Source organism: Homalodisca vitripennis, chromosome 3, assembly GCF_021130785.1.
Source record: "Homalodisca vitripennis isolate AUS2020 chromosome 3, UT_GWSS_2.1, whole genome shotgun sequence".
Lineage (NCBI taxonomy): Eukaryota > Metazoa > Arthropoda > Insecta > Hemiptera > Cicadellidae > Homalodisca > Homalodisca vitripennis.
This window is the reverse complement of record NC_060209.1, coordinates 140,487,389-140,506,464: the sequence shown is the minus strand read 5'-3', so window position 1 is coordinate 140,506,464 and position 19,076 is coordinate 140,487,389. Positions and strand designations below refer to the sequence as shown.

The 19,076-nt window shown below is 32.7% G+C and overlaps 1 protein-coding gene across 1 annotated transcript in view; it reads left to right on the top strand.

Annotated features, from left to right (window-relative positions):
* The window catches only part of LOC124357594, a 37,607-nt gene extending 19,927 nt beyond the window's left edge, over positions 1-17,680 (top strand). The window contains exons 2-4 of the mRNA XM_046809514.1: positions 13,892-15,110; positions 15,542-15,649; positions 17,480-17,680. Of these exons, the coding sequence (XP_046665470.1) occupies positions 13,907-15,110; positions 15,542-15,649; positions 17,480-17,505 (1,338 nt within the window). The 5' untranslated portion in view covers positions 13,892-13,906 and the 3' untranslated portion in view covers positions 17,506-17,680. The remainder of the gene's footprint in view (positions 1-13,891; positions 15,111-15,541; positions 15,650-17,479) is intronic.
* The last annotated feature ends 1,396 nt before the right edge of the window (positions 17,681-19,076 follow it).

Below are 19,076 nucleotides of genomic sequence, written 5' to 3'. Positions count from 1 at the left end.
AATAATGTAAAGATAGATAGGTCATGGTAATAACGCATCTATTATTTTAATAAAGAGTGCCTGTGATTAGAGGTGTATGCAATTCCTTTTGTGAACGGTATACAATTTGCCTACCTTAAAAATACGGCGCATTAAAACTATTTCACAAAATGTATTTGAAATCCACTGCTACTAAATAGGTAATACATTATAAATAGCAGTTTTTTAAGTCTTCGGGGATGGTAGCTTATTTTTGAATTTCGTTTGTGAAACCAAATATCTATTAAACGCTTTAATATTTTCAAAACATTATTTACGCATTTTCATGATAAAAGTAAACATTGCTTCTTTCATGTGTTGCTTAAATTACTAGACATGTTGTTATAGACTTAACTGAATTAAAATGTATAAAAGAAAGTTTAATTAATACAATACTCTAAGATTTATACAAGCAAGACACCCGACTTCATAGCACGATGAGAGGCTTACAGTACATTCTCTTATAGTATAATCATAAAGCTTTTTATGGCCCATAAATATGGATGACGTTTGTAGATATAACTGATTGCTTTATATAAATGTAAATATAGAAAAAAGTTTGAGAATTTTAACTAGGTACATGATCTATTATTATACATCTAGCTTTTAGCTATGGATTGGAGTATCCCTTTTGGCAGGTCTGACAATTATGCAAATTTCCTTAGTTTAGGTACGTAATATTTCAAATGATAACAAAGTACTTGTTTTATAAAACTATTTATAGTATGAACATGGTATACCGTGTTCCTGCATGCCATGTTTTTAAGAGGGTTTAAAATCATGAAATCAAATTTTGGTTCTTTGGTATTATATGCTCTCCACTATTTTTTGAACAAGTTTTTCTTACCAGGAACCTAAAAACTACATTATTAGAAAGAATACACTTTATTTGACGTACTTTGAAAATTACATATCATTACGACGATCGGTTCTTGTTTTCTGCCTCCCAAAAGGGAGCGGAATTGGCGGGAAGGAGGCCACTCTGTCTCCATCTACTATTTGTTATTAGGCTATATTGGTAGTTTATATTAGGTTATCAAAAATATGTTATTAATATCACCGATGTTAAAGATAACCTTTACGAGCGCTCACGTGATCTAAGCTTGAGTTTGGGTCATATCGAGGGATGTTTTCTTTTTTTGTCCAAAAATGCGGGGTAGCGCAAAAAAGGTCGAAGGTACCACGTAAGGCCAGAGCATTTCCGATCGTAATTTTACCAACCTCAAGTCATGTTCCCGATCGCCAACGTTTCTGACGTGAGATCACATTGGACGTTCTAGCACGTGATCTGAGGTCTGACGAAAAAAGAATCACATCCCTCGAGATAGTATCTAAATTTAAGCTCAGATCACGTGAGCAATCGTTAGATTTTTAGATTTATAAACGTACGTACGAATTTACCTATTCATATTGCCTAATAACAAATTTCTTTTTTTTAATAATAATGTAGTTTTTTAGGTCTCGGTAAGAAAAACTCTTCCAAAAATAATGGCCAAGATAATACCGAAGTATTCAAAGTTCTTAAAGAAATACGGGACGAGCAACATCATATCTTCACGAGCCCTTTGGCCACCAGACAACAAACGGTTGAGCCACAAGACACAGGTCAGCAGCAAGCCTTAATGTGGCCTAATGGCCGCAGTACACGGCCTAATCGTCCACTAATGGCCTCAGTCTTTGTTGGCCGCCCAGACCGGGCGACTAATGCCTTGTTTTGCGACTCTTTTTGACGAGGAAGGGATGAGTCCTCTCCTCTACATCATGTCAATAATTTTAACCATTAACCACACTGAAGAACCATGCAGTAAACATCAGATTGCGTAGCGATGTTGGCATTGTGCGTCGTTATTCTACTGCTTACTCGATTTAGGTTTGTTGCATGACGCAAACCTATAGATGAAGTCTGTTCGTATACAACATTGCTACTTAAAACTGTATCAATAAAATACAAGATGTAAAAGCAAGCTGGCTTACAGATAACTCCTGAGTGTAAGATCTTCTTAGAAAAAAGTTCTTAGAAATTCTTGAATCTGCTGAATGTGGGTTAATTTTACTATTTATTTAATTTAACAAATTGTTACAACAATTTGTAACAATTTTGTCTTTTATACAGTAGAACAAAAAGTATAACTGCCATTTTGTTTGTTCCTTTTTTGTCGTCCCCATCATATACGATGATAATAGGAGTTCAAACTTTCCAACAAATTACTAAGTGGCATAATTCGTCCAAATATAATATTTAAAAAATGTTACTTTTTTATATTGAAACTGTTTTTTTTTTTTCAATTAGGTTCTCACTACGGCGAAAACTTATCAGGTCAAACATTTTTGCCAGTTCTACCTAAAACGTTTGATTGACTACATTTTCAAAAACATTTTTGTGTATGATAAATAAATCACCTGTTTATATTTGTTATGAGGAAGTTCGTTCTTTAAAATCGAATTTTTTTTAGGAAAACAACATTACTAACTAAGAAAATTTCCCTTCCGGCTCAGTCAGATCATAGATTTCTTGTATGACTAAAAATCTAAAAATATCAAACTGAAGATGTATTTTTTAGATTAGACGGTAATGTATATAACACTGATTGTATGGATATTCTAATACTAGGTAAATTGGTATACTTGAAAAAAGTCGAAACTCCATAATCCTAAAAATCTAAGACGACAAAAAATTATTTTAAGCTTATGCAATGGTTTCCAAAAACGCAGAGTTGCTTCAGTTGCAACCAATTAGAATTTATGTTATACACTTATTCTACGTTACCATTCACTTCTCAAAGGTATACACGATCGTAATGTTTTTTATGCAAAATATGCCATTTTGAAATATCTGTAATATGTAGGAGTGGATTAGATAAGCATAATTCATGTCGACGTGAAAATTAAGCAATGGCCTGTTCAATTAAACAATTATCATTAGTATAAGGTAATGACGGTTTGAATGCAAGCCGTGAGAACCGGAATAGGCACCTATCCTCCTCCACATTATTACTGGGACCAAAGTAGCTAGGAGAAAGTTAGTAGGTCTTCATACGTTTGCTATTTCTGGCGAAATCCTCGTATCTCAACGAAATCAACGAAATTCCTTCCCTGCCCCGTATAGGCTACTAGGAGCTAATCAGTTTGCAAAGTTAGGTTCTATTTTAAACAGAAAACTTGGGAAGGTTTAAGTTGACTATTTCTGTCTTCAATGGTATTTATTTACTCAATGTCGAGTACCATGAAAATTCAAATGAACTTTTTACGTATTAGTATATAATTATTCTATTTATTAAGATGTGAAAATTCAAAATTTAGGAATCGCAGATTTACCAAACTCATGGTTTGATGGTACAGACGAAATACCTACATTCGAGTAGGTTTATTCAAATATCTTAAGGTACAATGAAGTTGGATGTGGGGAGTTGAAATTTGTATTTCACTATTTTATGTTTGATTAATTTGTTTTATTATATAAACGTAGCTTGAGAGAACTTACACATATTCATGTACATGCTTATTTGTATAACGTACAAAAAGCAGCTTATATTCTTCAATAAGCTTGATCTTCCATAAGCCCAGACAAAGAACTTAGGGATAAGAGCTTAGCAAAATTTCTGAATAAATACAGCAGCTACTTTAGGTAATGGGAAGCTGTTTAATTTTGACCAAGATATACTTGGTGTCAGAGTAATAAAGTTAACAAATCCAATACGGTATTATTGTACATTAAATATTTATTTGGCATCTTTTATAAGACTTTTGATAGAATTCAGTTCAGTCTGGCACTCTTGACTTTTCATCACACGACATTTTAACTTGTTAACCTCGTCCTGCTCATTATGGGGAATGGATTTCGCACAGCGGTGGATAGCATTGGAGGGAAGAGTAATTTAATTTGCAAATCGTAAACACGAATAGGATCTCTACCACTTTATCTGTAGGTCACAAGTGTCAAAGTTATATATCACAGAGTTGGGTGTTAACTTTCTTCGTGGAATTCTCTCACTTCCTGCAGATTACACACATAATAAACTATTCACCTTGAACGAGAAAACAGGAACTGTCTTTGGAGTTGCACTGTCCTCCAATATTGTGCATGTCAGCTACATATTATTCATGTCAACACTAATTAATTTCAACTGGCACAGAAGATTGACATACTACTCAATTATTCGACTGTTCATAATATATCTGGTATGTTTGTACCTTACAATAATATGGAAGAATAAGAACGTGTTTTCATTCGTACATGAATGAATTCAAGTGGATTCAAGTTATTCATGACAGGTATTCGATTTGAATTTTATGAACCTCGTACATTTTGGACTCTGCAGTCTTGTGGGGCAATATTGTACTTTGCATTTGATTGCGCGGTTGTAATACAGAATTTGCTTTGAATTAATAATAACTAGAACGTAACTTCAATCCCAAGATTTTAACGATAAATGGCACAATCCCCATCATGTGTAGCAGTTTTATGAAAATATGATTTGTAACTTGTTCAGACGTACTTATCATATAAGTGGTAACTTCCACACCCGGCATTGTCTGTCTAAGCATTGTCTGTTTACTTAGTACGAAACATCACTCATCAGTTTTCGGAAATGCCTATCTTTTGGTATTTTTTATGAACTTTCATTATGACCGTACTGTATAATCGATTTTCACCAAAAGGGATCACTTTCAATATCGATATAAATATTCGATTGTATTATCTAATGCAGTACAAATAATAGTTTAGTGAGGTCAACATATTTTGATTGTACATCAAATCATAGTGCTCAGTACAAGACCAGTAAAGGTTTATCTTAATATTTTGGGAACGCTCAAAACAAAACTCCCCGTAGTAATAGACTAAGCACTAGGCTAAGGGACTTGCTTAAACAAAACTCCCCGTGGCAATAGACTAAGCAGTAGGCTAAGGACTTGTCTAAAGACAACTCCCCGTGGTAATAGACTAAGCAGTAGGCTAGGGAACTTGCCTAAACAAAACTCCCCTTAGTACCAGACTAAGCAGTAGGCTAGGTTACCTGCCCAAACAAAACTTGCTATGGATGAAAATAATTTTTCTGTAAATATACGGTCTCTACGTTTGCCGGCCTCCCTATACTGAGACTGTATACTTGATGTTTACGTATACAATGGCAAAATAACGGGTCAACGTTAGTTTCATTACAAGTAGTTATGAGAAGAAGAATGTTTACACAAGTACACACTATATACTACAATGTACATATGCACGAGAACAATACTAACCACATATTGCTAGTGTATAAGGTCTCCACGTATGCCAGACTCCTTGTTGCGAGACTGGATACACATGCTAACCAACGGGCAAAAAAAGTACTATTAGCAGTAGCTATTAATACCAACTGTTACATAAGTATACACCAATAAATATGCCAAATTGTAAACGAGATTGTTCCACTTGGTGGTCTCCAAAAATAGTATTAACCATAGATTGCTAAAATCAGTAATGAGGTCTTACTTTTGCCGGATTACCTATAGTGACGATACACCATGCTAACAAAAGGAGTCTTTGTTAGAATTGTATCGGGCAACACAAAAGTTTGATCACATAAAATTCTTTTGCAATCAACTTTTTGAAAATGACTTCCATTTTATGTTTATCTTCGAGAGAGTCTTTATAAACCGCCTATAATGTCTGCTCAGACTTACATAGTTTTTGAAAAAGCTTCAGTCATCGAAGAGAATTATCGCAAACATATCCTTAACAAACATTTATTACCATTTACTCAACTCATTTAGAGCAATAAAGTTCCAAGTGTCTATGGATGTTTCGTTAACCTTAGTGCGTCAATTGTAATTGTGAATATTCGCCTATAACCCAATAATAAGTCATATCACATTTTGTAATAGCTCTGTTCAACGGAACCCTCCGATCAAAACACTCTGTAGTTGACTAGAGTTACGATCCACCTTTTTGCCCCAATATCTCGAAATTTACTGCGGTTAGTGATATTTCGTTTCTGTAAACCCATTGGGTTCCCAGATATATGTGACACATCGATTTTTGCTGTACCAAGTGTAGGTTCGACTGGAAGGGATAAGCTAGTCAGAAGTGAACACCCCTGGAGTCTTTTTGAGACTTGCTCACTACCCTAATTAATACCTTGATTAATAATTTAATCTTCTTATCTCATATTATTAAATATCACAATAAATAATGAATATTGCCATAAGCATGTAATAAACTATGCAAAATCAATGGCTGTGATACAAAATGGCTAAATAAACAAAGATTGTATCTAAGAGAGGGCCATAAGGCCCCAATAATCCGTATAATAGTAACGACACATATAGTATTATTGTTTTCCACGAATTGCATAATAGGCAACGAAAAATTAGTTCCAAATCATATATTGCTCTTAGAAGGAATCTATAAAACAGTAATGTTCAAAGTATATAAAGGGTTTTGTGCAATACTTTTGAGGAGAATTATAACGACCCTGGGGCTCTCGATACCTGGCCTAAAACTTGTCCATGAATCCTGAATTAAGATGTAAGCCAAATTTGGATAAGGTCTGTTAAAAGACAAGAAAACTTAATTCACTGCTAAGATTTCGTCCCCTCTGATAAAACTTGTTTGAGGTCCAGTAGTGTTATGGGGGATTAACCCATAAAGCTATATATAAATTTCGATAAAATCGTTTTAATATCAAAACCTGTAGGTCTAAGAAGTAGGGAGGGGGTTTCCTATTTTATCCGCTTGGGTTGAATTGACAATTTGTTTTGTATTTACAAGATAAATGAGTGTATAAGATTTGGAGGAAATCGGAGTGTTTAAATGCTTTAAGTGTATTTAAAGACGTCATAAGTACAAGTTTAAAATTGTTGCTTCAATACGTTCAACAAATAAAAAATAGTCTTTAATACGAATTTATACATATGAATTAATAGTACATCCCGAATTTCGAAATTTCAAACATTGTCTGTTTAAAGTTATGTAAATTAATTCAAAAGTACTCTTACATTGTGATGTATTACGACTGAAAAGTTTGAGTATTACGACCAAGGACATAAGCAGGCGAACTAAAAGACTGGCAACAACCAAATTAAAACGTGATGAAATTAGGAACAAATGAAGCCGTCCAGAGTTAGCCAATGACTCGGCAGAGCAGCGTCGTGGAAGATTTATTTCAATATGACTGACCTCGTGATAGGTCTGGAGGTGAGGAGACCCACTGAGGAATATACAAATCTGGACAGGAGTATCCATGTCGCTCACGATCGGCCTAATCGTGACCCATAATTGGCTAATGCACGCTAATTTGGTAACTGAGTCTTGTATCACCTCCTTCTGACATATTTTCAGTCGGCCAGCCAACAAAACTGTGTCGGTTAATTCGATTTCAATTAATTATACTTATTTATCGATGCAGTGTTCTAGAGGTTTCATAGCAGTGGTCAATAGTTTGTCTTTGGATGTCCACAAATCAAACAAAAATCTTATTGGTAATAAGTAAGTTTGTGTGTGTAGTTCTTACATATTGAAAAGTTGATGAGCAAACAACAAACAACAAAAAAATAAACAAAAACTATAGAAAAACACAGACAAGAAACTACATATAAATCAAACAAATTTATACCTAGATGTATTTTTTACTTATGAATAATATGCAAAAATAAAGAAACAATAGATCTATAATATCTTTTTTAAACATATTTGACTAATTTTAGTGTTTTTAAAGATATTAATATTTTAATAAAGGATATAATGGTATTTTAAATTTTGTGGGCCAATTAATTAAAGCTACTGGAATAATTTATTTACATGAGTAAGCAAATAAAACTATAAATTTCTAAGGCACTAGTTCCTAAATTTGAAATGTAGATGTTGAGGTCTATTTTTATTTATTACTTTAATCGACCAGGTCTTCCATATAAATGACTATTGTGTTAATGGAAAATGACAATTTCACTGATATGTCGATATATGTATTAACTTCTTAAGGAGTGTTTACTTAATTAATATAGCAAGTGAGACAACTGCAGTTTAATGGTGTCGCTGATATCTGCCAATTTTCCATTACTATCCACATCCTCAACAAACTATCCACCATCATACTCTTATTCTTGGTCGAGTGTGGAAACACACGAAGATACCCCTTACGACCATTCTATTATACATTCCTATGGACTCGGTAAAACAGACTGGAAACATGACTTTGACGATCAGTTTAAACAAACCATCGGCCAGTTATTATATCACGAACTTCCAAATGTTGATTCTTACGATGTTGTGTGATGATGGTCCAATGTTTTTTAAAGTATGCTCAAGTAATGGAAGTAGGCAGTTCGGGAGAAGAGAGCTCGGTTAGAGGTACAAAAATAACGGTCCATTGGGTGTTATTCAAGAAATACCCATGGAGATCATCCTTGCTCCTGAAAAAATTAAATGTAAGTCCTGTAGCAGGTTTTTTTGCTAAAGTTAGTTCCATTCGGTACATACAGAAATCCTATTCTCCCATCCCATTCACCCACATTTGGCCTGTGGTGGACGTAGAGCATACTTCAATGCCGTAGGGAGCCTAACTGGAGGTTACAGTCCGATAGCAACTCCCTACGGATATATCCCCCACTTTCATGCCCGTATTATTGAAGAGGCCAAATTGTTACAATTATAGAAAATGATGGATAAGATTTTCATGAACAACCAAAACCGGTAGTGCATCATCTTCTCACACCTCCAGTTCCAGGTACTAACTATCCAACGTTTCCTCCGTGTTGGAAAACAGAACCACATTAAATTTCATTTTAATTAGAGTATCTCTTGCCAACATACCCCAAAACTCGATACATCAAAGAGGAGACTTTTCCTCGATAAGAAGACACGGGTTGATCTACGATAACATGCCAAATAGTCAGGTTTCCACGAGCTATGATGCTTACGTTTCATTCATTCCCCAACCTTCAACACTTTTGCCTCCGCAATTTTATCTGTATGGTATCAGTGAACACAGTGCACCATCCACACAATCGTATCAACACAACACAAGATACGAAGAAGGAAAAAATGATCAATCAGATAATCAAGACTAGTCTTGTTTCCGTCACTCTTGAAGAGGCAAAATAGCACACCATGGTTTCTCAAACAGGTATGATTGGTTGGTTTAAAACAGAAACTTTAGAACTCGTTATACCCTTACCAACGCTTTGGTATGATTTGTTTATTTTAACCTAGTTTGTAAATATGTATTAGGTTAGTTATTTACCTGAAGAAGAGATCAGATTGCAGATCTCGAAACGTAGTGTTACTGATTTTTGATTCGCTGAACGATGGCAAATGTCCGGAAAAATACTGTTTCCTTCACAATCCTTCCATCGTCAAAAATAAACTTATAAAAAAGAATGAATTTTAGTATTATAAACTATATAACGTTAATATGTTAAATAAGTTACAGTATGTTAATATATATTTCGTAATTTTGTCTATAAATAACTGTTAATGTAATAAACGATCACCAGATCTGTAAGAGATGCTCGAGGTCAGGTATTCCTCATCGTAGGAGTCAAAGCAGGCTGAGGTGAAACGACCTTGAGTTTTATCGTATAGATTACAAGCACTAAAAGTCAAGCACTCGCTTATTTTTGATCGTAGAAGTATGGGAATGTCTCATGTTAAGATATAGTAATACGCATTCAAACGATCTTTAGTTTTTTTTTTAATGTGTATACTTTTTTCATATTCAAACAATAATGAAAAAAGTTTTTTTTCTGAAACCATACAAATATCTAAAAACTAAAACATTTTAGTATACTTAATATCCTTAAAAGATTTATGCTTATTCTATACTGGGTGTCCCACGAGTAACCCTGTATGTTTTTCGAGACCGAATTTTGCTTTATTTCCGACCTTTCCTAGAGAAGGGGGCGAAGTCTTTCACTTACCCAAGTTTCTTCTTTTGAAACTGGAAAAATAGAAATCAGTGGTATTATTTTATGAATAAATCACATTGTATTGTTCGCTTAATTCAATATATTGTACTGTACAATTAAAATCTTAAAATCTATGGATTGTTAAATATATAATTTGTAAAGAAAAATTAAAGCTAAGAATAGAATGCATTTCTTAAGATTAAATTTGAATACTAATTATAATATTGAAGTATAAAAACTTTAGTATTGTTTAAATGTCGGTATTGTAGATGCTTCTAAATAATGAAGAGTTCTGTTCAGACGGTCATCATTAAACTAAACCTAAGTGCAAGTATAATTAATTTATTGAATTCTAAACTTTCGTTATTAACATTAAATAATACAATTAAAATATTGGTTTGGAATTTAAAAATTCTTCAACGTCATAAAATGTTCAACGAACGTTTTGAATAACGTAATAATATCAGGCGTATTAAATAAAACACGTTAGTAGACCTAAAAATTAAAATATTGGATCATAAAGTTCCGTCAGAACCACTTTAAGCATTTTATTTTACGAAACGATGCATTAAACTTGGTAGACTGCTATTTAATACACCATATTCTCTTTTATAAAAATTACTCAGCAATTTTAATGCCATTTAGTTCAACAGTGTAATCTGAAAAAGGCATGAACTTCACGTGTAATGCGCTGTTCTTAGAAAGGGTATTTATGGCTTCTTACCGTTCATCCTTATCGTTGAGCTGGGGTAGTTGACCCCAATTTCACCGGCCTTAAACACGTATATATACAACAGTTAGGGGTCTCAAAGTAACACTAGCAAGGACTACACTTGTTTTCAGTCGGTTGTCTTGGAGTTACCACACAGCTATCATGGCAGGGATGATGGTGAGTACAACATGAACATTCTAGTTTAGGAGAGTGCCCTTTTCTAGTTTATAGCTCTTCCAAATATCATGATGTTCTATCGTCTATATTAATATACATTAATTCATACTTTCGATTATGAACCCATTAATCCTAAAAATGGTATTGTAAAACAAAAAACTAACATTAAAAAAAAAAAAACATTGATTTACAATGAGTGAAATACAAATAAAAATTACATAAATGGATTTCAATAGCGCTCTAACACTAGCCCTATTACAAAAAATATTACAAAGTAAACGAGATCTAAATAATTTACTAAAACTGAATTAGTTTTGGAACAGTTTTATCATTTTTGCGAGAAAAGTTATTTTAAAAGCTTAGAATTAGTATTTATTTGCTTGTTATCCAAAATGATGAATTTTAAGCCCCATTATTACAAGTGTATATTTGTAATGACCCCTTATTAATTAAAAAATTTTATTAATGTAAAACATTTTAGTATACAACACTCAGCACTCTTATTGTAACATTTAATTAATTACGATACTAAAAAAAAAAAAACAATTTCAAAGGAACAATTATTTGATATTTCAGAGAACCAAGCGTTGAAAAATGCATTCTAAATGAAACATTAATTAGTAATAGTCTCTCTTGTGAAGCTAGATATATTTAATTTTGGATTGTTTTTTTTTTATTTTAAAAATTGTAACTGATAACATTTAAATGTTTTATTATACGAGTGTGTCTTAAATACTATGTAAGTTGATTTTTATATCTGGAATGGATGTATGCGGATTTTGTATTATACACTTATGAAGCAATATATACACTGACAATGTGAACTTTTAGAAACTTTGGAACGTGTATCAAATGTAATGTAATAAGAAACTTAATGCAAATGGTATTGATGTCATTTGATAAGAAAAATGTACCAAACTTACGCAATAAATATGTTTAATAATTTTTATTAAATGAAATACGCTTTAACAGTTCAGGTGACGAGAGATAATTTGCACTAAATAAGCTCTCAACCTGATTTTATTGTAATTTATAGAGATATGTCCCTAGGAAATAATCTATGTATTCGCACTAGTTTTGGTGGAGAAATAGGATGGTACAAAAAGAGTTAAAATATTGGAATATGTTCAGGTCAAACTTTTATTAGGTTCAACCATTTAAAATCAACTTCTGGACACACAAATAAATGTCAAATTTAGCGTCAGCTAACTACATAGAGACCCCGAGAGTGGTGACTCTCATCTCGTTAAATAGTTGTGTGACAGTGATATAGCTAATCGGCGAAGCATTAATGAAATAAGTATGAACGAAATAACGGAAATATTAGTGACCACAATAGCTGCGGTAATATCGAACTGGCTCAAAGTAAACATCATGCTTACATAATTCTTACAGGTCACAGTTCACAAAAACTTTATATTCCAAATAGTTCACAAAAAATACAATTCCGGACGTTATAAAAAGCACGTGTGGAAGAGAAAAAGACCTATCTTGGACAAGTTTCTTAGCCAGGATCAACTAATACAAGAATAACCAGTTTTAAGGTCGAGATAGTCCCCAGTTTGCAATAGCTTTATGTTTATGTATTTAACCAAGACCAAAATGTAAGTAGATAAACTGTATAAAAAGCTTGTATATTTAAAAACTTTTGGTTATAGCTTAGGATTTAGACATATCGGCAATTCAATCTTTCCGTGCTCATGGTTTTGAGTTATTTGTCGACATAGAGCAAACTAAAAATGGTTTTGGAGTTCTCAGCTCCTTTACAACAACTATTGCTCATACAAATCTATCAATAAATAGCAAGGATTAAAGATGGTTGCCATGCCAAGTTTTGATAAGATTCTATAACTTTGAAACAGTAAAAGTATTTTTGAAATGATTTTGAAAAAACCTAGCTCGCATAAAACGTTACTTATATAGTAAAATTTCAAGGTCATCGAATGTCTTCATTGTTTAAAAATATTAAGGATATATTCAAATTACAGTTAAAAGAGTCGGAATAAAGTTGAATACATCAATGTTCTAGAAATTAAAATCATAATAATGTAATCGTTGTTCGATAGTTCGAGATGAAATGACAGACATGAAAACTACTGTTATTCTGATTGCACCATAAGAGAAATTTTCCTTGCTCACGAAATTGTCTGAGATATATCATTACAATCACCATATCATTTTGGTTAAAATAAGAAACAATTTCCGTTTATTAAATATGTTTTTCGACAAGCTATGAAGCTATCACTTATAAACCTTAGCCTACTTTGCAAAACCTTAAAGGAACCAAAGCAAAACATACTATGAAATACTAAATTTTTGTGCCTTAAATTTAGATATATATGGACGCGTTTAAAAATTTGCATTGTCGCCATATTAAAACTTGTTATTAAAAACAATCTCAAAAAATTTGCAAAAACAAATAATATCATTTCTTTTTTAAACGGCGTTTTACAGTGGGAACGTATGCTCGGTCTTCAAACTGTGATGAATGTTTGCAATCTGACAAAAATAACATAATTATTTCTAGTTGACAATCTTATGAAAAATAATTTTGTGGCTTAGTATTATTGTACAGTTTGATATTGCAATAACGAAGAAAACCCGTATTAAAATAAAGCGGGCATCGAAAGGGTGCTTTTTAATTTAGTTTGGGATAACTGACTTAAAGAGTAATGTAACAAAGATAAACAAGAAATTTATATTACTAAAAGGATAATCCTAAGCAATAAAGTTCTTAATCAAGCTAAGATCACTTTTGTTAAACAAAGATAAAGTATAAACTCACAACCCTTAAAACAGTTGTTTTGAGAAACTAAAGGTTTAGGTTCAAACTACATAGTATGCAACGTATGCAAGTATATGAGTAAGATTATCATTAGAGAAACAATTATTAGGAGTTTAGCTATTGATGCGCCTATGAAACCTAGATAAAACATAATCTTATTAGAAGTATGTTTTTTCTATGTTTTATTGATATAACACAAATACTTAATATAAAAAACAATAGGTAAATCTTACAATGATATAAGAAAGATTTCGTTTTATATAACATAATTTTAGTTAAGGTTATAAACATAATTGTTATGTATTATGTTTCAGATTAAAATAATCTTCATGCTCGAAGTACTGGTGTCACTGACATCTGGCACTTTCCCCCTACTATCTACCTACTCCTCACCCTATCCTCCATCATACGGATATACCAGGTCCACAGACGAAGACAACCCGTACAGTCATTCTCTCATACCCTCTTATGAGTCTGGTGAGACAGATTACAAAGATGAATTTGACGATCAGTATGAACGAAGTATCGGCCGGTCATTCGACCACGAACTTGCAGATGAATCTCACGACTCAACAAATCATCCCTCTAGTCCACATGCTGCTGTTCAAGTAGAAGAAACCTGGACTAGGAATAGTCCTGAAAACGATAGTCCTTCCGTTACTGATGAAGGAGTACCTGTAGAGGGATTCCTTGCCTCTGGAAAATTGAATGGCGTTCCTGTAGCAGGTCTTTTGGTAAAGTCATCAGAGCATGAAGGAGGCATTGGCAACCACAATGCTGGCGTAGGTGATGGTAATGGCCACACCGTGTCACTTTTTGTTAGTAAACCAATACACCTCTTAGTAGGAAATCCTGTACTTTTATCTAATCCACCCACAGTTGGCCACCATCACTCTTATGGAGCACATGGCTCATTAAGCATCAATGGACATCATGCTGATCATCCTAGCGGAGGACATGGAGGCTTCTTCAGTGCCATAGGGAGCCTATCTGGAGGTTACAGTCCGATAGCAACTCCCTACGGATATATCCCCCACTTTGATGCCCGTCTTATGGAGGAAGTTAAATTGCTACAATTAAAAGAAAACGAAAGATCAGATTTTCATGGACAACCAAAACCAGTAGTGCATCATCTACGCACACCTTCAGTTCCAGATACTAGCTATCCAACGTTTCCTAAGTGCAGGAAAGCAGAACCACATTTCTTTTTAGGTAGAGTGCCTCTTGCCAACACACCCGAAAGCTCGATACATCAAAGAGGAGACTTTTCATCGATAAGGAGACATGGGTTGATCTACGATAACATGCCAAATAGTCAGGTTTCTCCGAGCAATGATGCATATGTTCCGTATATTCCCCAACCTTCACCACTATTACCTCCACAACCTTATCTACATGGTATAAGTGCACACAGTGCCTCATCATCACCGGCTTATCAACACTACCTAAAATACGAGGAAGCAAGAAATCCAGATGGAAACAACACCAAGGTTTCCACTCCTGTGATTGAAGCCAACACTGAAACTGATAAAGGCAAGTTGTTAATGCTTACTTATAAATAATTTCAGTTTCAGATGACATAAGCTTGCAAAGATAACGTAATTAAAAATTGTTATAATGTTAGTATCAATGTTCGTAGGAGGAAGTGGAACTGGGAAAAATATTTTAAAATGTTTACACCACATATTCTAAAACGTCTATGTAAAACTGCTCCGTATAAGATCGTAAAACTACCTTCTACCTTTCTGCTGTCATCAGTTTACCATGCCAGAAATCACCTTAACTGATTTAACCGTAAATAAATCATCATAAAACAACAAACCGCATTTTATAGCTTTATTTAAAACAGTTTTGTTATTTTATGAATAATTTATATTACCAATATCGTCAAGCACAAGAAAAACAATTATTTGTAAATTATAGTTAGGCCTATACAAAAAATAAACGCATTGTTTATCTTACAGATGATAATAAAGACTCAATACCAACCGTCAATTTAGATGATAGTCAAAAGTCAGCAGCAGTTACCGAGCTCCCCTCCGTCAGTGAAGTCAACAGTGAATCTAATAATGGTAAGCAATTTAATGGTGGCTATAAATATACAGTATTAGCCATAATAAACAGTACTGAAACTGAATCAGCTGTAGTTGCCTTCTCCATTTGCTAGCTAATTCAGTTGTCGATTGTTGCCACGGCTTCGTGTTCATTACTTCTTTCTTATTTGAGGTTAGTTTTAGGTAACATGGTGGTAAGAACGGTAGAGAAAGTTTTTATCGTAGATAATTATTTTCACTCATTTGGAATTGGACGTGCGGGTGGGCCAAGCTTGTCATACACAGCATTACGTTTTCAGGAACATTTCAACAAAAACCCACCTAGTAATGCTGTGATTCTGTGTTGTTGAACATTTTCGAAGAACAGGTAGTGTTTCGACACAGCGAAAGGGCTTTTCAGGTCGCTCGACTACTGTCTGTAGAAATTAAAACCACGGAAGAGTGTTGCAGCATGTGTTACAGTCATTGAAAAGAAGCCTAATGCGAGCTCCTCTTAAACTGAATATTAGCAATACGACAATGTGAAGAATGGTCAAAAACATTGGTGGTATTCCTTACAGGATACAAACTGGACAACCTTTGAACTGTAGAAACAAACTAGCCAGAGTTCAGTACTGCTTATTGTGGCTAATACTGTATTTAATTTTAGATGTCACGAGTCACACAGTTGAAATACATTAGTTTAACGATGTTACACGAAAATGAAGCTTAATACTAAACACTGCTTCCTACATTAGCCTGTCAGTATAGTTTCTTTTTAATCATATAAAAGAACCAAAAAAGTTTAGAACTAATAAAAATATATGTACATTATTTATGAACAACTATATAGAAATGATCAGTATAAAAACACACATTGTCTGTAGTTTAGCAGTCAGTTTAACATGAAAGAAAATAGCTTAACTGCAATATTCATAAAAACACTCGTATCCACGATTTTCTTTGTTGCCGTTTCTCATTATATATCTGTGTTATCAAGAAACAACTTGTGTCTTCGTAATATGATACGCGAGAGTACATTTGTAACCTATATGTAAATAATGGTGTATTTCTATATCAAAATATTCAATTATTTATAAACATTTAATTTTATATTCTAGACGTAGATTGTAAAATATGTTGCAAAATATGAACTTTAAACTGTCCATAAAACATTAGCATGCTGCACTATCATCCTGAAAAGTGTGCCTTTGTTTAAAAAACAGTATACTTGTTTGACTAATTCAGTTCATATAATGTAAATGAAACAGATTAAATCCTAAGAATCTTCGTTTTAGGTCCAATTATCTTAAAAAATAAAACTGACCTATTCATTTACTTACGGGACGTTCCTGCCAATATTAACTACAACATTCAAATAACCTTGAGAACAATAGTAATAATACATAAGTGTTAACATAAAAACATTGAACCATCTATACTATAAATCACCATAAAAAGAAAGGATTCTGCTATTCCCATAAATCTCAATTATAACACACGTGTGAGGATAAAAATATTTGTCCAAACTTATCTAAAGTGTCAATTATTATCTTTAAAATAAAATATCTCAAAGAAAAATGTTTTAGTGACAATAACTAAGGATACGACATAATTTATTCATAAATGAGTCCGAACATGATGTAACTAATATATATATATATATATATATATATATATATATATATATATATATATATATATTAAGTTTTTTCTCCACAAAATGAAATTTTATACAGAGTAACCGAGTGTCTACAATCTACGCGTATGTTGTGTTATGCTAGGTTACGAATATGACACAAAATAATATTATTACTATGTGATTTTAAATATGATGTAAATGTATTATATACTCATATTATGTTACAGATCTGAAGACCGTTGAGGACAGTTGAAGAAAATCATATTTAAAATCTGTGTTGATAACCAAAGAGGAGGCTCCTATCTCCTGTAGGATATTTAATGTTATGATCGGCAATGCTAAGGAACACTATCAATGTAACATTGCACTATTTATTTATTTGTCTATTGTGATATTCACTGTATTAAGCTTTATTACAATAAAAATGTAGTGTTTCCTTTACTTTATATCCTGTTTAAAGAGAACACACAATACATTTGTAAATGACTTAATTAAAAAAAAATTAATAAATTAATTTATACTTACTTGATGAGAATTACTTTGTATTATAATATAATCGATATTAAAACAGTAAAGTTCTCAAAGCAGTACAAAAACCAAAGCAACTGATAAATGTACAGATGTGCTGAATTATTGATCTTATTAGCCTAATTAAGATCTCATTATATAGTATTATATCCATGAACAATAAGCAAGTAATATAATAGTATTTGGGTGGATAACAATATTTGAATTTTAATTAATAAGCATTTACTTGTAATGTGGCATTGTAACATATGTTTTATTACTTGAGCTAAAGTGCCTTTGAATAATATCTAACCCCTGCTATTTGCTAACTCCTTTGTTTTATTGTACTTATGTAATGCATATTAATCATAAAGTTTAATTTAATTTAAAAACTATTCTCTTACTGGTATTGATAAAAGAGTACAAAAATTACCATCTTCATTTCCAAAGTTCACGGCACATTGTCAGACAGTTTGCCAATTGAAATGGTACAAACAAAAGTAAACAATTATTAATATAAAATTTTCAAACTCGAAAATTGGCTAAAATGTAAAAGATATGGCTTGAAGCTTTTATGAAATAGCAATGTGTTAAAATTAGCTTGAGTGGTGTAACTAATTTGGAAAAACAAACGCTAAAGTTTGATGATAAAAGTTATGCAGCGTACATAAAAGTTAATTGAACGAAGCAAGTGATGTTATTTAGTGAATGAAGTGTAAAATATAGAGGTATGTTATAGTTTACGCATTTTCATAAAGATCAATCATTGGTAGGGATTGAAATGGGGATCCTAGAAGAACCTATATTTTGTTTTTTTACATTGATATCCTGGAAAAATGAAATTTGACACAAACGTTACATATGATCTCGACAGACGCATAGAAGATTTTAAACGAAGATCAACTACGCATAGGGGGTTTAAATGGGGTTGCAATTCCTAGAAGAATTATATATTTGTTTTAACTTCCCTATGGTTTATAACGAGACATTTTAAATACTCATGGCAAACACACAATAGACAAAGTCAATTTTCATAAGGATCAAATACTCATAGGGTTTGAAATGGGGTATAAACCCCTAGAAGAACTATTTTTTCCAACTTCCCAATGTTCTAAAAGATTTTTTTTCTAAGAAATTTGTTACATACATACCTCATGGCATTCAGAGAAAACACAAATTATTTGTATGAACATAAACCATCTATAAAGGTTTTAAAAGGGTTTCATCCCCTAGAAAACCACAATTTGATTTTAAAATTCCCTGTGGCCTACGTGAGTATTACGCACTCAACAGGTTATCCGTACCGAAATACATTAG